At 57.3% G+C, this 17938-nt stretch overlaps 1 protein-coding gene across 8 annotated transcripts; it reads left to right on the forward strand.

Moving 5' to 3' along the window:
• Positions 1-2424: 2424 nt before the first annotated feature.
• Positions 2425-15969, forward strand: DPF1 (double PHD fingers 1). 8 transcript variants are annotated; one of them, XM_032325933.1, is made up of 12 exons: positions 2427-2598; positions 8559-8719; positions 8817-8924; positions 10212-10339; positions 10603-10692; positions 11110-11188; positions 11389-11520; positions 12402-12452; positions 12546-12665; positions 13710-13822; positions 14391-14502; positions 14661-15966. In XM_032325933.1, exons 1-12 carry the CDS (start codon positions 2456-2458, stop codon positions 14729-14731), a joined length of 1308 nt encoding a protein of 435 aa, XP_032181824.1. In that variant the 5' UTR covers positions 2427-2455; the 3' UTR covers positions 14732-15966. The 8 variants fall into 8 exon arrangements, with proteins under 8 accessions (XP_032181827.1, XP_032181824.1, XP_032181829.1 ...); XM_032325934.1 differs by having other exon boundaries at positions 2429-2598; positions 14421-14502; positions 14661-15958; XM_032325940.1 differs by lacking the exon at positions 2427-2598 and adding an exon at positions 6617-6684 and having other exon boundaries at positions 14661-15964.
• The last annotated feature ends 1969 nt before the right edge of the window (positions 15970-17938 follow it).

Consider the following 17938-nt stretch of genomic DNA (forward strand, 5'->3'; position numbering starts at 1 on the left):
AGAGGCCCAGGCAAAGCCCCCAGGGGTCTGCACACACAGAGGGTGTGCAGGATCTGTGGCCCCACTACCAGGAGGGTATCTGTCCTAGGTCTGAGGATTCAGAACAACCTGTGTGGACAAAGACTGGGGCCACAGTGCCCTCTGGTGGCCAGATCCTTAGGCTCCAGGGTTAAGAGAAGTGACCAAAGGCTTGGACTTCCAGGATCAGTGTCCCCAACACTTGGGTGACAGGAAGATTGGGCACCAGCATTCCAGGATGTCAGAACAGACAATAATTCCATGCTTAGAGAGGGCAAGGGGTCACGACTTGAAAGGATTTCCTTGGAATCTCCTCCAAAAAACCCCTCCCGGACCCACAGCCCAGGTTAGGAACCTCCTCTGGGCTCCCAGTTCTTGTGCTTTCTTACCCCAGCCTTGACCCCTCTGCCTGCACTTCCTCCCCTCTTGGCTGTAACTGTGTGGGGGTGCATCTGTTATCCCACCAGACTGTGAGCTTAAGAGCCCAGGGCAGAGCCGGCACCTCTGTGTCCAGCCTTCCTGTTCAGAGCTAGGGACTATAATAGTCTAGAAAGGAGTGAAGGTGCTTGTGAACCTCTCCCTTCTCTTCGTCTTTAGCTCCAGACACCCTGCTGGGGGCTTTCCTTAATACAGTATATTCGTTCAGGCTGTCCTCGTGTCTGTGTGCAGGAGGGCACAGTCTGGAGCCCGCCTTTGCTGGCTGCGTGCCTCAGAGCTAGAAGGTGGGGAGAGACATGGAGCAAAACGTCTGTTTGATCCGCTGATTTGTTCAACAAATAATTATTGCGCATTTACTACTTTTCAGGCCCTGTTCTAGGCAGTGGGAAGACAGCAGCGGATGGGACAACAAGCTCTGCCCTCACAGAGCTGATATTCTAATGGGTGGAGACAGATAGTAAGTCAAATAACTAAACAGGTCTACTAAATGATGACAAACTATGATAAGTATTGAAGGAAAAAGCAATTGAGAGGACAGGGTGATAGGGGAGGCCATTTTACCTGAGGCTGCATCTGAGGAGGGGACATTTAGTGAGAAACCTGAATAAAGCGAGGGATGGGGCCATGTGGATATCTGGGACAGGAACATTCTAGGCAGAGAGAAGAGCAAGTGCAAAGATCCTGTGGCTGACAGAGGACTGGTACCTTCCAGGAACAGGGAGGAAGTCAGTGTGGCTGGAGCAAAGTCAGCCAAAGGAAGGGGAGAGGGAGATGAGGTCAGAAATTGGAGGAGGGTTGCGGAGGGGATCAAGTAGGGCCTTGAGGGCAGAGGGAGGGCTTTGCATTTTATTCTAATTGTGAAAGAAGCCACTGGAGGTTTTGAGCTAGAGAGCATTGTGATGCCATATGTTTTAGGTAGCCCACACTGGCTGCGGCAGGGAGGACAGACTGGGAGCTGTCCAGGCAAAGACAGTGGTGGATGGTGCCAGGTGGACGCTGGGAAAGGGGAGGACTAGGTGGATCCTGGATCTGTTTTGTGAATGTAGAGATAACAGGATTTGCTGATGGGCTTGGTGTGTGTGTGTGTGTGTGTGTGTGTGTGTGTGTGTGTGTGAGAGAGAGAGAGAGAGAGAGAGAGAGAAGAGAGCCAATGATTGATTGCACTTAGAACAAAATCCATTTTCTTTGTAATGTCCTACAAGGCTCTACATGATCTGGGTCCTTGCTCTCTCCCCAACCTTGTCTCTCCCCTCGCTCACTCCCCTCCAGTCACAGCAGCTTTCTTACTGGTCTTTCCCTTGTCAAAGCTCGTTCCCTTTCCCCTCCTGTTGCCTGGCTGGAACTTCTCATGTCTCAGCTTGAATGCCATCTCCTCAGAGAAGCAACTTTATAGCATTCATAATTCTCTAAAATGATTTTGTCTCTTTATTTTCTTCTTTATCACCTATCTGTCTTTCTCCATGAAAAGGTCAGCTCCTTGAGGGCAGCGACTTTGTTGGGTCACTGCTATATGCCACCGTGTCCAGAAGAGTGCCTGGCACCTGGCAGGCACTGAATAAGTGAACAAAGGCAGTGGTTAACCCCTGTGCTTGTCTACACGTTGGCTTACACAGAAGAGACACCAGACCCGCAAGCACAGACAAGGATACACGACAGATCCTCGGGTCATCCACATACCCAGAGGAGACCCAGAGGCCAGGGACCACCTGCTCCCACGCCGACGGGTCCTGGAGGATGGAGAGCCCGAGATGGGAATGGAGCACCCTCAGGGAGGAGTAAAGGATGCTCTGGGACGAGTCCAGCCCCGCCCTGTATCCTCAGCAGCCAATGGGCGTGTGGTCCTCCCGGCGCCCCCTGGGACGTGTAGTCCGGCCAGGGGCGCCCTCGGGCGCCGCCGCGCGCCCCTAGACTCCACGTCCCGTCGTGCGCCGGGAGGTGCGGGGATTGGCCGAGCCCCGCCCCCGGCCCGCCCCGCTCGGCTCGCGCCGCAGCCCCAAGAATGAATGAAATCGTAGCGCGCTGGGCGGCAGAGCGGGCGGCGCAGGCCGGGCTGGGCCCGCGCGCGGCGGCAGCAGCGCCCCGGGCCGGAGGCGGCCCAGCCGAGCGGGCCATGGCCACCGCCATTCAGAACCCGCTCAAGTCGTGAGTGTCCCCGCCGTCCACGTCCCTCCATCCTGCCCCCATCCCCGGCCCTTCCCCCGCCCTCGCTGGGGAAGGGGACGCGGCGCTCGGAAGGTAGTTTAATGGGGAACCGCAGAGCGCCCCCCCACCCCTGGGGGGACCCGCCGCCCCTTGTTGTCCCCTGGGGTTGGGGGCGGGAGCCCCTTCAGGGTCGCGGGGGCGTCTCTTCTTTGTCGCTGTCAGTGAAGGAATGTGGCGCGGGCTGGGGGGTGGCGGAGGCTGTTTCCCCACCCAGAGTGGGGGTAGGGGCTTCCCTCTCCTCCTCCTCCATCTCTCCTCCTCCGCGCCTCCGGGGGCGCGGGGCCTGCCCCGGCATAGGGCTGGGAGTACGGACGCTTAAGTCCAGACCTCAGTCTCCGGGGTCCTAACCACCTTCTTTCCTCACATCAGAACCTTTCTCTTTCCCCCCTCTTTCTCTGGGGCCTCGGCTCGCGCGACCGCAGGGTGGGAGCTGAGACGTCGGGGGTCCTGTCTCCCCTTTTTCCTCCCCCGGTCTTCAGGACCTAGAAGCTCTGACGACCAGGTCAGCTTAGACCGTGGGATCGCTCCTTCTTCCTGCCCATAGACACCTAACAAGAGCATCTCTCATCCTCTTGGGGACCGGATGCCTCTGGAGAGGATGCTGGCAGCGCCCTCAATCTCGGGGGATTCCCTCCCTTTCTCCCTGTCCGCGTCCCTCCTCCGAGCGTTAGCTTCCTCCTGGGCCCGACAGCTGGGAACCTGGACGCCTGGGTTCAAGCCCAGCCCTGTCCCATCCCTCCCCTGTCCTAGCCATCCCTCGCTCTGGCCACCTCTCTTCTTTTTTCTTTCTATCTCTCTCTCGCGCTCCCTCTTCGGGATCCCGGACTCCCGGGTCCCAGCGCTCCCCACCCCCTTTCCTCTGGCGGTGACAGCGGGCTCAGAGTGACAGGCGCGCGGCCGTTCCCGCCCTCCCTCCTCGGCTGGCGAGCGCGGCACTCCCCTCCCCCTCCTCCCGGGCCTGGGGGAGGAGTCGGAGGGCGAACGCCCGCGGCGCCGCACAAAGGGGCTGGGGCGACCTGCCCCCCAACCCCGCTTCCCCTAACCGGTAGCGCTCGCCGCCTTGACCTTGAGCAACGCGTGCTGGCGGGTGGGGAGGGAGAAGGGGCGGGAGCGCCCCCCACCCTCCCCAGGGCTGTGTCTCACGGCCGGACCCAAGGCCTCCAGTGGTTTCTGGTTTCTGGCAGGGGCCTGTTGGGAGAGGAGGGGGAGGAGGGTGTCAATAGGCACGCGCCCACATGCGTGGCTTTGCGGTGAGCCAGAGAGCATACAGGGTGTGTGTGCGGAACTGGGGTCAGTGTGAGGAGGTGTGTGATGGTGACAACCTTCTGCTTCCCTCTCACTCTCTTACACACACACAGATGTGTCTGCTATGAGGAACACCCTCGAGCGGGCTGGGACAGGGTTCCTGTACAGGTTGGTGGATCTCCAGGCACTCTGGCCTCCTCACCCTGACCCTGGAGCCCAGACCTTTCGGAGGAGGCCAAAGGAAGCGCTGGAATGGGAGTGCCAGAGCCATTACTTGCCCTTCTCTGCTCTCATCCTGGGAAAGGTCTGCAAGCAAGGTTGAGGGTTGAGGGTAGGAACTGGCTTCTGAAGGAAGGTGAGAGCCAAATCCTCTTGAGGGTGGGAGAGTGGACCGTGCAGGCGCAGAGGTTCTGACTGCCCAGTTTCAAACCTCATCCTTTGCTATTAATTCACTCCCCTTCTCCCCCTCCTCCAGAGCCTGAGTGTTACCATTTGTGTATTGGGGAATCATAACAGTGCCTATGACCTCAAGGGGCTGTTGTGGTCTTTGTAAAGCACTTGGTACAGAGCCTGACTCTGCCTAAATACACTAATTATTAGTAGTAGCATCAATATTGGTTTCTCACGTGGTCCACTGTCCATGTGGGGTATTACAGGGGCCTGGAGGCCAGAATGAGGTTAGGTGGGAGTGGTAGCATGCTTCTCTGCTCTCACCTTTTGAGGGGTCTGCAGGGATGAGGGTGGGCGCTAGGGCGAGGAGGACTGCTTCGGCAAGGGAGTTCAAGTGTGGAAGAGGGATCTGTGAAGGTGACCAGAGGCAAGAAAAGGGAGGGAGTTGTCAGTTGGTGTCAGCTCTGCGGGTCAGTTGTGCTGCTAGACAAGGGCCACCAGGGAGGGGATGGGCTATATTCTATACTCAGGCCCCAAACTGGTCAAACTGATGTAAGTGTTCTGGGGTGGGGCAGGAGGGAGTGGAGTGTCTGAGGCTGGAGGTGTGGGGAGCAAGTGTAATGTGTTGGGGGACCTGTGAGGGTGGTGGGAGGTGTAAGAGGAAGGTGGCAAGGGCATTCTGGGACCTGAGCTGATGGGCAGGGAGGGGGGCGTGTGAGGGCTTTCTGCGGGTGAGGTGTGGGGTGGCCGGTATAGGAGCCTGGAGGCCAGCATGAGCCTGGGGGTACCAGCATCCCTGACTTACTCCCCTTGCCACCTACTCTAGGCCAGATGTGAAGCCGAGACCCACTGGGTCCTGTTGGGAGTGGGGGAGGGAGAAGGTCAAGGCCTTACCTGGGGGAGATTGGGGGAGAGTTTGTGGAAGGGGTCTAAGACTAAGGGTGTGTGTGTTTAGAAGTGATAAGTGTGGAAGACACTGAGGGTGTCTCTCACCAGAGAGTAAGTGGAGGCATCAAGTGACAAAAGAGGTGAAGGCTAGTCTGCCTCTCTGTCAGCTGGAGAGCCCCCTGGTGGACAAGGACATTTGTGGGCGTTTTTATCCATGGGGGGGCGATACAAGGGGGCTCTTACTGGAGCTTAAACTTTGGACCAGGGGGAATTCCAGGTGAGCCATGGTGTGGCCTGGTGGGGCAGCTCACTGTCTGGGGATCCCTTAGGGTGCAGTCTATGTGGGTGATAGTGGGAGAAAGAAGGAGGTAGGATTCATTCTGGTACAGATATCCAGGGGAGGGAATCCTTCTCTTAGTCCCACCCTCAAACCGTGGCCGGGGGCTGAGGGCATGTAATTTCCTCTCCCTCTGCCTCCCATTGCTTATCTGGAAAATAGGCATAAAAATAGCATCCCCTCAGAGGATCGTTATGAGGATTGTAGGAGTTACTCCTGTTGAAGTATTTAGAACTGTGTCAGGCACATGGTGGGTACTCAGTATATTTATTTAATCATTTGACAAAAACTTACTGAGCATCTACTTGTGTCAGGCATTATTCTTTCTAGAAATGGTTGGCTATCACCATTTTACATCTAACTGCGTATCAGATCCTCTGGAGTGAATTTACTGAACGTCTACTACCTGCTAGGTACTTAAAAGAAAGGATGCCTTTTACGTTTATGGGGGTTCCTGCGTGGCTTAGTCCATTAAGTGACGGATTCTATTTTTTTTTAAGATTTTATATATTTATTTGATAGAGAGATCACAACTAGGCAGAGAGAGGGGGAAGCGGGGTCTCTACTGAGCAGAGAGCCCAACGCGGGGCTCGATCCCAGAACCCTGAGATCAGGACCTGGGCGGAAGGCAGAGGCTTAACCCACTGAGCCACCCAGGTGCCCCAAGCGACAGGTTCTTGAACTCAACTCAGGTCTGGATTTCCCGGAGCTATGGGGTGGACTCCACACCGGGCATGGGAAAAAATAAAAAATAAAAACACTTTGTGCATATTTACTCATTTAATCCTTACAACAATCCAATGAGGTGTTACCCTCATTTTACAGATGAGGAAACTTAGGCCCAGAAAGGTTAAGTCATTTGCCCAAGGCCACATGGCCATCGAAGTTGCAGAGCCAGGATTTGAACCTGCAAGTTGTGGGTAGGGCTATTTCCAAACGCGGAGCAACCAGGCCTGAGGAAGGACGCGCTGGAGCAGGGCGGGGTCGCTGTGAGAGGGACCGCCCGTGTGGGACAGATAGGGTTCTCCGGAGCTGGGGGCGTGTGTGTGTGTGTGTGTGTGTGTGTGTGCGCGCGCGCGCGCGCGCGCTGGGGATGAGGGAGGGAGACGTGTCAGGGAGCCAAGTGCAGACTTGCCGGTGGGGACGTTTGTGTGGGCACCTCTAAGGTATCTCTACGTCTCATGGCTTCGAAGTGTTTGTGTGAGTGTAAATGTATGTGAGTCTGTGAAAGTGGGAGGGAAGTGTGCGTGAGTCTGCGTGGGAGGCTGTGAGTATACGTGTGAATGTGTGTGTAAACTGCCGTACGTGGGTGTGTGCGAGTCCAGGTGTGCATGTGTGAGTGGATGCCCGGGACACTGGATGCGCGTAAGAGCGGGCGGGTGTGAGTGACCGTGTGCGCTCCCTGGGCCTCACCTCTGCGCCCCCTTCTCCGCGGGGTCCGGGCGGCCCCCAGGCCCGGGACTACCACTCCCAGCATGGCCCGGGCGGGCCCGCCCTGCCGTCGTGATTGGCTGTGGCCCCGGTGCTCCCGCCCCGCGGGAATGAATGGATGGGCGGCCTCAGCGCCCGCCGGAGTGCTGGGAGGACCGACCCGGCGGGGACCTGCTGGGGGCAGGACCCGGGGAGCAAGATGGCCACGGTCATCCCCGGCCCCCTGAGGTGCTGCGGGCCGGCGGAAGGCGGGAGAGGGCGCGCGGGCGGGTCTCCGTGGGCGCGCGCGCGCGCCCGTGTGTGTGTGTGTGCGTGTGTGGCGGCCGGGGGTGGGGCCGATGGGGTGCCTGGGGGGCTGTCACTGTGGGCCATGCTGCGCGGGGGTGCGAACGTGTGTGATTGTGGGTCTCTGGCAAGAAAGGTGTCCGATGCGCTGCTCCTGGAGGAGCGGAGGGTGTGGAGAAACTCGGAGTCCTCTTCGGGTCCTTTTCGGGGGAAGGGGGTCATGTCCGGCCCGCGACCCCCGGGTTGGGGAGAGAGTGAAATGGTCTGGGGGTGCGGGAGCCTTGGTAAACTTGGGTGAAGCCCACACTACCTTTGTCTTGGCATGTGGAGTGCGTGTCACTTGTTTGTTTGTTTGTTTTAATGTGTATGTGGATATGTGTTTATTTTAGTCTACACTAGGTATCTTTGGATATTTGGGCCTTTGAGTGTGTGTACATGTCCTTTAAAACTGCATCATTGGTGTTCTGTGTCTGGATTGGTAGGCATGTGTGTATTTATGTGTACATTTTTGTGTGAATATGGGTGCATTTTTCTATTCCTATGTTGTCTATGTGTGTATCTTTGTGTGACTATGTGGTATTTTAGATGTTGGTTTCTATATTGTGTATCTTTGTGATTGTGTGTGTGTGCCTGTCCTGTGTGAATCTGTGATTTCTTTGTATAGTGTGCCTGGATATGGTGTGTGTGTGGTTTGTTTGTTGTTGTGTCCTTGGGTATATAAGTGCATGTGTGGGTAGTTTGTTTTAACGTTCTTCTCATAATATTTGTGTATCTCTGTGTGTCTTTGGATGCGCTTGTGTAGTGCTGTGTGTGCGATCTGTTTGCATGTTGTGTGTCTTTGTGAGGGTGCTTTGTTTATGTTGTGTGTCTTTGGAGATGTGTGTATTTGTGCATGGATAGATGTGTGATGTGTCTGTTTCTACACTAGGTGACTTTGATGTTTGTGGTTTTTTTCAGTAGATATCTTTTTGCACATATGTGAGATTTGTCTGTTTCTCCTTTGTGAGTTTTGGGATATGTCTCTCTTTGTGTGTGAATCCTGTGTGGTTTGGTTGTGTTGTGTATTTTGATACATGCATATATGGATAGGTCCTGGTGTATTTTTGTCTGTTTCTATATTGTGTGTATCTTACTTGGTTGGTTCCAGGCCTGCTTGGGCCCTGGGTTGGGGGGTTCCTGAGTCCAGGAGTGACAGGAGGGGAGTGGTGAGGTTGGAGAAGTCTCCCCACCCATTCCTGAGGGGTGCACTGAGAGAGGGGTACTGGGCGCCAGGTGCCCCTGCCCTTGCTGACAGCCACTCGCCTGCTCACTCTCCCACTCGCAGCCTAGGCGAGGACTTCTACCGCGAGGCCATCGAGCACTGCCGCAGCTACAACGCGCGCCTGTGTGCCGAGCGCAGCCTGCGCCTGCCCTTCCTCGACTCTCAGACTGGCGTGGCCCAGAACAACTGCTACATCTGGATGGAAAAGACCCACCGCGGTCCTGGTACCTGCCAGGAGGATGGGGGCGGGGCAGGGCGGGGCAGCCCGCCTTCTTGTGTTCTCATGGCCCTTCCCTTGGCCCTTTGGCCTTCTCACTCCAGGTTTGGCCCCTGGACAGATCTACACATACCCAGCGCGCTGTTGGAGGAAGAAAAGGAGACTCAACATCCTGGAGGACCCCAGACTCCGGCCCTGCGAGTACAAGATTGGTGGGTGGAGCTTCAAGCTGTGCCCAGGGTGGCCTCATCAGTGCCCTGAGACCACGCTGATAAGTGTGTGGTGATGCCAGTGGGGATCTGACCATTTACCTTTCCCTCATAGCGAGGGTCTGCAGGTCTGTATCTGGGTGTAGCCCAGACCTTCCCCAGTTTTCTCTGAGTGACTGGGCTAAGGGCTTGGACTTTTCCTCCTTGGGCTGAGGTATATGGGGGGCAGAGTGGGTGGATCTTCCCCGGGTGAGCCAGGATATATCAGTGTCTGGCTGTATTTCTTCCTATGGGTGCCTGCAAGTGTCCATCTGGGTCGGAGTGTCTTTCCATCCTCAGTGGAGTGTATCTAAGAGTCTCTGTCTTTCGGTGTTTCCAGGAGTACTCGAGGGTTTATTTGGTCTTGTGTGTGTCTGGTCTAGCCCAGTATCCAGCGGTTCCTGAGTGTGTCTGGGTGGATCAGGGTGTCTGGCCGTCTCTTCTTTGAGTGTCCAGATGATTTGGAATGTCTGTGAGAATCTCTTCCCCTAGTGGCTGGTGTATTAGGTATATTTCTGCCCACGCGTGCCTGTCCAGCCAGAGAGTCAAGGCTTCCTTACTTCAGATGTGACAAGGGTTATCAGAGTCACTGGCACTTTCTTGTCCCTTGTCTGGGTGTATCCAAGGGTCTGTGTGGGTGCAGGTGTATTGAAGTATATCTGGCTATGTCTTTCTGGGTGTGTCTATCTGCCTCAGAAGGACTGCGTCTCCCCTATGTTCACCTGTAACCATCCGAGCGATTCTCTCTAGGTGTGTCTGTCTCTTCCACCTGTGTGTCCAGGTGTAGGGTAGGGTCCGGCTGTGTCTTCCTTATGTGGATCTAGGGAGTACTGATGGTTTAATGTCTCTTTCTGATTGTCTCTGGGTGTATCCAAGGGCTTGGATGTGTTTCCTCCACGTGTCTGGGTGTATCTCTTCCTTTGTGTGCCTGGCTGTCTTAAGATGATCAGTCTGTATCTCCCATGTGCATCATGGTTGAGTATCTGTATCTCTCCATTTGCATCCACGTGTAGTGAGGGTCTGACAGTGCCTTCTGAGTGTGTCTGAGTGGATCTGAGGGTCTGGCTGGGTCTTTCCCAGGGTCTCGGCAGCCTTCCCAGTATGTATGATTGTATCTTTGGGTCTTGTTACTGGTTGAGTGTGGGAAAGCCTCTTTCTCGAAGCAAAGGGCTTAGTTCCCTGAACTGGGCTGTTTGAGGACTCCTCCAGGGACAACTTCCCCATTTGACCCCACCCTGGCCTTGTCCCCAGACTGTGAGGCACCCCTGAAGAAGGAGGGCGGCCTCCCGGAAGGGCCAGTTCTTGAGGCGCTACTGTGTGCTGAGACTGGGGAGAAGAAGATTGAGTTGAAGGAGGAGGAGACCATTATGGACTGCCAGGTGGGACCACCCTCGGGGGCCCCAGTTGCCTTCTCACCCCCGGCCACCTGCCCTGGCTCATCCTAGTCCTGCTCAGCAATCTCCCCCGGTTCCCTAGGGCTTTTGGGCATCCTAAGTCTCCATCCTTCCACACCTCTTCTCTTTTTGGAAGACCTCTTGACTTCCCTTGCTCCCCGCAGTCTCCAGCTGTGTCCAAAACCCCTACGAAGCAGGATGGTGTCCCACATTTTCTTGACCTCCATCTCCCTTCTCCTGATGCCCAGAAACAGCAGCTGCTGGAGTTTCCACATGATCTCGAGGTGGAAGACTTGGAGGATGACATTCCCAGGAGGAAGAACAGAGCTAAAGGAAAGGTATTTACCCCCCTGTTCTTCTTCATCACCCCTCTCTTCAGGGACAGATCCCGTGTACTGAGCATGCACAATGGTTAGGCCCTGCCTCAGGTTGACCTCACTGAATCATCAGAGCAGCCTGAAGGGGTGTGTGTGTATGTGTGTGTGTGTGTGTGTGTGTGTGTATTTTATACCTATTTTACAGATGAGCAACCTGAGGCTCGGATATTATTAAGTCATTTGCAAAGCTGAGATTGTACAGTGGGTCAGAACCGTCTTTATGCCCATGCCATAGATGAGGAAACTGAACCTCAGAGAGGTCGGGGAAGTTAGGAAGTTAGGAAGTGGCAGAGCCACAGTTCACCTTTTGGGCTCAAATGATGAAAGTTCTTTGAGTTCCCTCCCTTTCTTGGCTGCTGACCCTGACTTTCCCCCCAGGCATACGGCATCGGGGGTCTCCGGAAACGCCAGGACACCGCTTCCCTGGAGGACCGAGACAAGCCGTATGTCTGTGATAGTGAGTCCTTCTGAAGAGGGGGAAAGAGAGAGAGTGGGGCCTAGAGACTTCTCCCCCGCTGGCCCCCTCCCTCCTGTTCTAGAGCCCGGTGGGAGGGGATGCTCAGGCCTCTGGCAGAGGGGGGAGGCGTGATCCCCGAGGCCAGGGTGGAGGCCGCAGGGGCCAGGAGGGTTGACGGGCCCTCCCTGCTCGCTCTCCAGTCTGTGGGAAACGGTATAAGAACCGGCCAGGGCTCAGCTACCACTACACCCACACCCACCTGGCTGAGGAGGAGGGGGAGGAGAACGCCGAGCGCCACGCCCTGCCCTTCCACCGGAAAAACAACCATAAACGTGAGCAGGCAGGCGGGCTGTGGGGCAGTGAGGGACCCTGGGAGTGGGGGCTGAGGAGCCCGGGAGGGAGGGGGCACGTTAGACATTTCTGGAAAATCTCCAGCTCAGCGGTCCCCTCCCCCCACCGACCATGGGGATGCTGGCTCTGGGGTTGCCATGGCAACCAACCATCTCTCCCTCGCTCCCGGCCGGGCATAATATTTCTGGGTCTGATTTATTGTTTCAATTAGAGCTTGGGGAGGGGGGTGAGAGATAACTCCCCTCCCTCCCTTTCTCCCTTCTCCGCGAAGATTGGGCCAAGGGGCAGGGTCCGTGGCCCGGGAGCCCTCGGCGCCTGCCCGTGCCAACCCCGTGCCAGCCCTGACAGCTGAGGGGTGGGGGAGGGCTCGGGGGAGGCTCTGCCAGGGGAGAAACTGTCTTCCCACCCCCCTCCTAGTGGGAGAGGGCAGACTCTTCATCCCGTCCCCGCTCCACCCCCAGGCACCTCTGTGTTCAGGATTTTTCTTCTCAATGTCCGTCTGTCTCCATGCCAGATCTTGGCTAGTGGTGGCCCCGGTTTTCATCTAGTTGGGGCTCAGGTGGCACTGGTTTGGGAGAAGGGTGTGTGAATGGGGAAGCTGGGGCTCTTCCGAAAGCCCTTCTTTGCAGTTTTACCTAAGAGAGAGGATGTGTGAGTTGTCCTCAGAGAGTTTGGGGTTCCTGAGGAGAATTATCTGGGTCCCCGACTCTGTTTGCTTGTGGCCACAGCTCAGGGGTAGCCAGTCTCTCTCCTTACCTCCCCCGTGCCTGGAAAAAGGGGTCCACCGCTGGGGTGGAGGCTGGGGGCAGGGGGGGGGCCTTGCCTATGGTGAGAGCCCTTCTCTCTGTCCCCCCAACCCCAGAGTTTTACAAAGAATTGGCCTGGGTCCCTGAGGCACAGAGGAAACACACAGGTAGGGACGCCTCCCTCTGCCCCGACCTCTATAGCAGCCTTTGACTAGGTGCCCCTGCCTGTCCGCGTCAAACCCCTCCCTGCTGTCTTTCAGCCAAGAAGGCACCTGACGGCACTGTCATCCCCAACGGCTACTGTGACTTCTGCCTGGGTGGCTCCAAGAAGACGGGGTGTCCCGAGGACCTCATCTCCTGTGCTGACTGTGGGCGATCAGGTGATACCCCACCCGAGGTTGCTGGGGGCCAGGGAGGAGGGCACCCCAGGAGTCCAGATCTGGAGGGTAGGAAGGCAGAGTAGTGCAGCCTGGCGGGGCAGGATGGGGGACGACCCGGAACTGGTGGAGTGGAGTCCACTGCGGGAAACTGAGGGGGGCCAGAAGGGCTCTGGGAATAATAAGAGGTGGTGGTCACGGCATTACTGGCAGTGGCCCGCGCTTCTCATGGCGAGGGGTACTGAAAGCTGGCCGCCGAGGCACTGTGGATAGCAGACTATGATAATGAGTAATGGATGGCCACTAGCTGGGTACTGTGGATAACCAGTGGCGCTTGCCACGGGCTTGTGGTTCACAGAATGTGGCTTCCCAGGGTGGGCTGGTAGGTAATAGACTGTGGTTGCCTCAGCACAGTGGGGAATGGCTTGTGGTTGTCATGGTATTAAGGGGAGTGCGTGGGATACGGTTGTCATGGTGACTGGGTGCCATGGCCTGTAGCTGTGGGGGCCCTCGGGTAATGGCTGAGAGGGTCTTGGCACCGGGGCAGTGGGACGGCATTGTACGGAAGTGTCAGGAAGAAGTTGGTTGCTGGGGTCTCCTTCAAAATGGGCTGGGGCTGCAGGGAACCCAGAGTGTGGGGACCCCACTGTGACAGGTAGTTGCCATGGCACTGTGGCCAGGAGACTGTGGTTGCCACGTTACTGTGGTTAACAGAACCTGTTGGCCATTCTGCTGTGGGTAATGGAATGTGGCTGCCTCAGCACAGTGGTTAACAGAATGTGGCTGCCCGGGTGTTGTGGGTGGTAGAGAGTGGTTGCCACAGCACTGTGGGTAATGGAATGCGGTTGCCATGGTATTCCGGGGAGCAGAATGTGGTTACCATGGTGGCTGGGTAGGAGCCTGGTGGCCACGGAAGCGGCAGCCTGTGGTCGCTGGGCACCGGGAGCAGGGCGGAGGAAGTTGGGGGGGAGCCGTCTCCTCCCCTGGGCTCAGTGGCCCCCAGCGGCACGATGACCCCTAACCTCATCCCTGCCCCTCGGCCCCCAGGACACCCCTCATGTTTACAGTTTACGGTGAACATGACAGCTGCCGTGCGCACCTACCGCTGGCAGTGCATCGAGTGCAAGTCGTGCAGCTTGTGCGGCACCTCGGAGAACGACGTGAGTGCGCACCGCCCCCGGGCCACGCCCCCCCGCCCCCCCCCCCCCCCCCCCCCCCCCCCCGCCAGCCCTTGCCCTCGGGGCCTCAGGCCGTTCCCCCGGAGCTCCTCCCTGGGGAGCAGCCCCTCGGTGGGGAGCGCACGTAACCTGTATTATTGTTATTGTTAGTGGCCATTAACTGAGCCCGGCACTTAGCGCTTAGTCGCTCTCTGACTCCTCCCAACCACCCTCAGAGGTAGGTGCTCTGGTCCCCACTTCACAGAGAAGAAACCGAGCTCAGAGAGGGGAAATGACTGGCCCGAGGTCACCCAGCTAGGACGTCAGTAGAGCGGGGACCCAAACCCTCATCCATGGCATCGAGAGCCAGTCTCAGGCCATCTGGGTGTCCTGTTAAAGTGTTCCACAGAATCTATAAGACCCAGACTAGGAGCTGCCAACGGGACGACCTCAGGGGTGTTCTGCAAAGATCTCGGAGCCCCTTCTTGTGGGAGGGCCCAGCTTCCCCAGCCCCTCTGACCTACCCCTGCCCCAGCCCCCCCACCCCGGTTTCTGGTGCCCGTGCCCCCAGGGTGCCAGCTGGGCGGGTCTCACCCCCCAGGACCAGCTGCTGTTTTGTGATGACTGCGATCGGGGTTACCACATGTACTGCCTGAGTCCCCCCATGGCGGAGCCCCCGGAAGGTGAGAGAAGAGGTGGGCACCACAGGCGGGGTGGGGGGTGGTGTTGAAAAGTAGTCTTCCTGCCTGTGAAGACGCAGGACCGGGGCTGCCGGCTGGGAGGGAGTCAGGACAGCCCTTCTGGGACCAGGGCCTAACTCCCTGTCCCCACCCCACCACAGGGAGCTGGAGTTGTCACCTCTGTCTTCGGCACCTGAAAGAGAAGGCCTCTGCCTACATCACTCTCACCTAGGCCTGGCTCTGGCTCACCTGGACCTCTGGGGTGGTGCTTCCTGATCTGCCTCTTGGAGCTCCTCCACGCTCTCCCTGCCCTCAGTGCCCCATAGCGGGAGGGGGATGGGGGGAGCCCAAGAGGGGGCTGGGCCATCCCCTTCCCTCTGTGCAAGTGGAATGTTTGCCCTGTGGGTTGGTGGGCCCAGTAGGGCCCCTCTCCCTTCCTCCCTCCTTCCCCATCCCTTGGCAAATGGGCACCAGGGGCTTCTGCTCCCCTCAAAGCCATACCCCGCCTCTGGGCGGGCATGAGGGGTGGTAGATGCCAGCCCGGGCACGGACACAGCGTTTTTCTAAAGAAAAAGTCAAAAAGTTAAAAAAAAAAAAAGAAATTAATATATACAAAGAGTCCTATAAGGCCTGGCCCGGTGGAGGGGGCACTGCTGAGCGCATCCACTGGGCACCAGTCTATGCCAGCTTCCTGCCTAGCAGCCCCACCCCCCAGTTTCTGGAGTTGCAGCTGTCCCACCTCCTCACCCCAAATGGGCACCATTCCCCCCTTGTGCCCAGGGCAGGTGGGTGTGGTGTCCACCTTCGCCCCCTCAATGGTGCCCACCGTGGATACTGCATGACGTGAACCATGATTTTGAACTCCGTTCCTGGTCCCTCCCTGAGAGCCCCGCCCTGCCCTCTGCCTGCCGTGGCTGGGGCCTGCCATGGCTGGTGGGCGTTGGCTGGGGGGGCCGGGCGGCCCCTGCCCAGCGCCTGCTGGAATGAGAAGCACAGACTCTGCAACGGACTAGTTTTTCCTCCTTCCCCTGCTCCAGTTCCCCACCGGCCAGGCCGGGCTGCCCCCCTGCCACCCTCGTTGGCCATTTTGGGGGTAGCGAGGGGGCGTGGTTGTTTCTTGTGGTTGTGTGTGTTTGTTGTTCGGGTTTTAAAAAAAAGGGAAATTGAGACTGCAAGTGGGGGAGGTGGTGGGCTTGGGGGTCTCCCCCAATCCAGGCATGCCCCCCCCTTGTAAACGAGTCTCCTTTATTGCCTGCCTCTGCTGTGAATTAACTTGTTCTGTGTATTAAACTGGGCCTGACCCCTCTGCCCACGACTGCCTCGTTCTCCAGGCTGAACTGGGGGGCATCGCTAGGAAGGGGAGGTGGGGGCCTTGTTGAGGGAGAACTGACCAAGATTAACAGCTGGAGCTGGTCTGACCTCCCTCTCCCTCCATCTCCCCCCCCTTGCACCCCGCCTTTCTCTGGCTTTGTCCCAGCTCCTCCCAGCCTCGCCGGAAAGGAGAGGGGGGATGGGGTGGAGGGGGCTCCCGCCCAGCCAGCTGTGGTTGCCCTGGCAACGGACTGCTGCAGCTGCAGCAAGCAGCAGTGAGGGGGGAGGCAGGAGCTGGGGCCTGGGGGGAAGGGATGGAAAGATGAAGAGGCCGCTCTCCCCGGCTAGGGTAGGGGGCGGGGGTGCCAGGAGCACCTCCTCCTAATCTACCCGACCTCACCTGGGTCCCCCATCCCAGGGATGTTGGGAGGGAGGCAGATTTGGGCGAGGCGCAATGAGGAGAGAACCAGGACACCGAGAGATCAAGAGAGAGACAGAGAGCCACACATTTATAGACAATCGGAACAAGAGCAGGAGAGGGAAGAAATAGATTTGGAGAGAGAGGTAGATGAGCGAGCCACAGGAGTGACAGGGGGGGAAGAGAACAGAAGAAAGATGGAGATTCAGTGGGAGAGGAAATAATAGTAAGAAGAAATAGCAGACACATCAGGGAGAGACAGAAGGAGGAAGTAGAGAGTGATCTGGAGAAGCAGGAGAGATTCAAGGAGGGGAGGCAGAGAACCCCGGCACATAAATTAGGAGAGAGACAGAAGAATAAGAGGGAACCACATTTGGGGGGAGAGAGACAGGATCAGGGGACAGGTAGAGTCCAAGGACAATGACACTGAGATGAGACTTCAGGGGAGAGGAAAAAGAATTTAGGGACAATAGAGAAATGTGGAGAGAGCCAAAGGTATGAAGGGCTTCAGAGGTTGGCTGGGGACAGAGCCAGGGGTGATGGGCGGGAGAGCAAGACTGGGGGAGGGTCCAAGAGGGCACCGGCTGGAGAGCTGGGGACGTGGCCGGGGAAGTTGAAAACTGGGGCAAGATGGGGAAAGGACCAGCAGGGCACAGTGTGGGTGCGAGTTGCGGGGCGTTGGACGTTGGTGTGTGTCACAGGCGCCAGGAGAGGATGTGAGAACAGCTTGTTCCACCGTTCCTATGCTGGGGGGGGGGGGTGGGGAGGACGGCACGGGGAGAGGATGGGGCCTCAAGGAGGGTGGAGACTGGGAGAGTGTCTGGAACACTCTAGAATTTTTAGGAGATGTGGAAATAGCTGGTCCACCTCCTCTGGAAAAAGGATATATACCCGTTTTGGAAAAAGATATTCTTTGGGGGGGTGAGGGGAGAGGCTGAGTCAGAGAAGCATCAGGTTTTAGCTCAGAGATGAAGACTCAGTGACAGGTAAGGGGGTGAGGTGGGCCAGGAAGACTTAGCCACCTGGCCAGCCAGCCCTGTCACGAGGCTGGACTGCTTCTTGGATCCGGACTTCCCACAGAGGCTATACCTTAGATTTTCACGCGGAATTATGAGATTCAGAAAATCAGTGAGACCCTGATCCTCAGGTCAAACTGCAAGTGTTTCAACAGGGCAGCTGCGGAACCGGGCCGGGAGAACCCCTAGAGGGAGGTGTGGCCCAGGGGCGAAGTTACAGGGTACCCCCGCCTCATTCTGTCCACCCCCCGCCCCCGCCCCGGCCTGGAAGCCGAGGCTGATTTGTACCCAAAATCACCAACCAGATGACGGGCAGTGGGAGGCCTCCTCCCACCGAGGAGGGCGTGGATATGCAAATAAGCCAGCGCCGGGAGGGTGTGGCCTAGGGAGGCCGCAGGCAAAGGAGGCAGGGGCCCCTTGGCTCTGAGTCCCACTGCAAAGGATTTACCGAGCTGGAAATCCGGCTGTCTGTACAACCACATTTTTTAAAAAGTTTGACCACTAAATCTAAAACCGGCACACTCCGCGAGCCTGGTCTGGCTTTCTGGCCGCTAGAAATGATTTCCTTGGTGCAGACTCTCCCTTTCTTCAACTTAAGGACTTTTTACCTTCTGAGTGCTGGATTCCTGTCAATTGGGTTTCAAGGAAAGGAAGTCTGCAAGGCTGGTGCTGAGGGAAGAGAGAGAGAGAGAGA

This window comes from Mustela erminea, chromosome 19, assembly GCF_009829155.1.
Source record: "Mustela erminea isolate mMusErm1 chromosome 19, mMusErm1.Pri, whole genome shotgun sequence".
Lineage (NCBI taxonomy): Eukaryota > Metazoa > Chordata > Mammalia > Carnivora > Mustelidae > Mustela > Mustela erminea.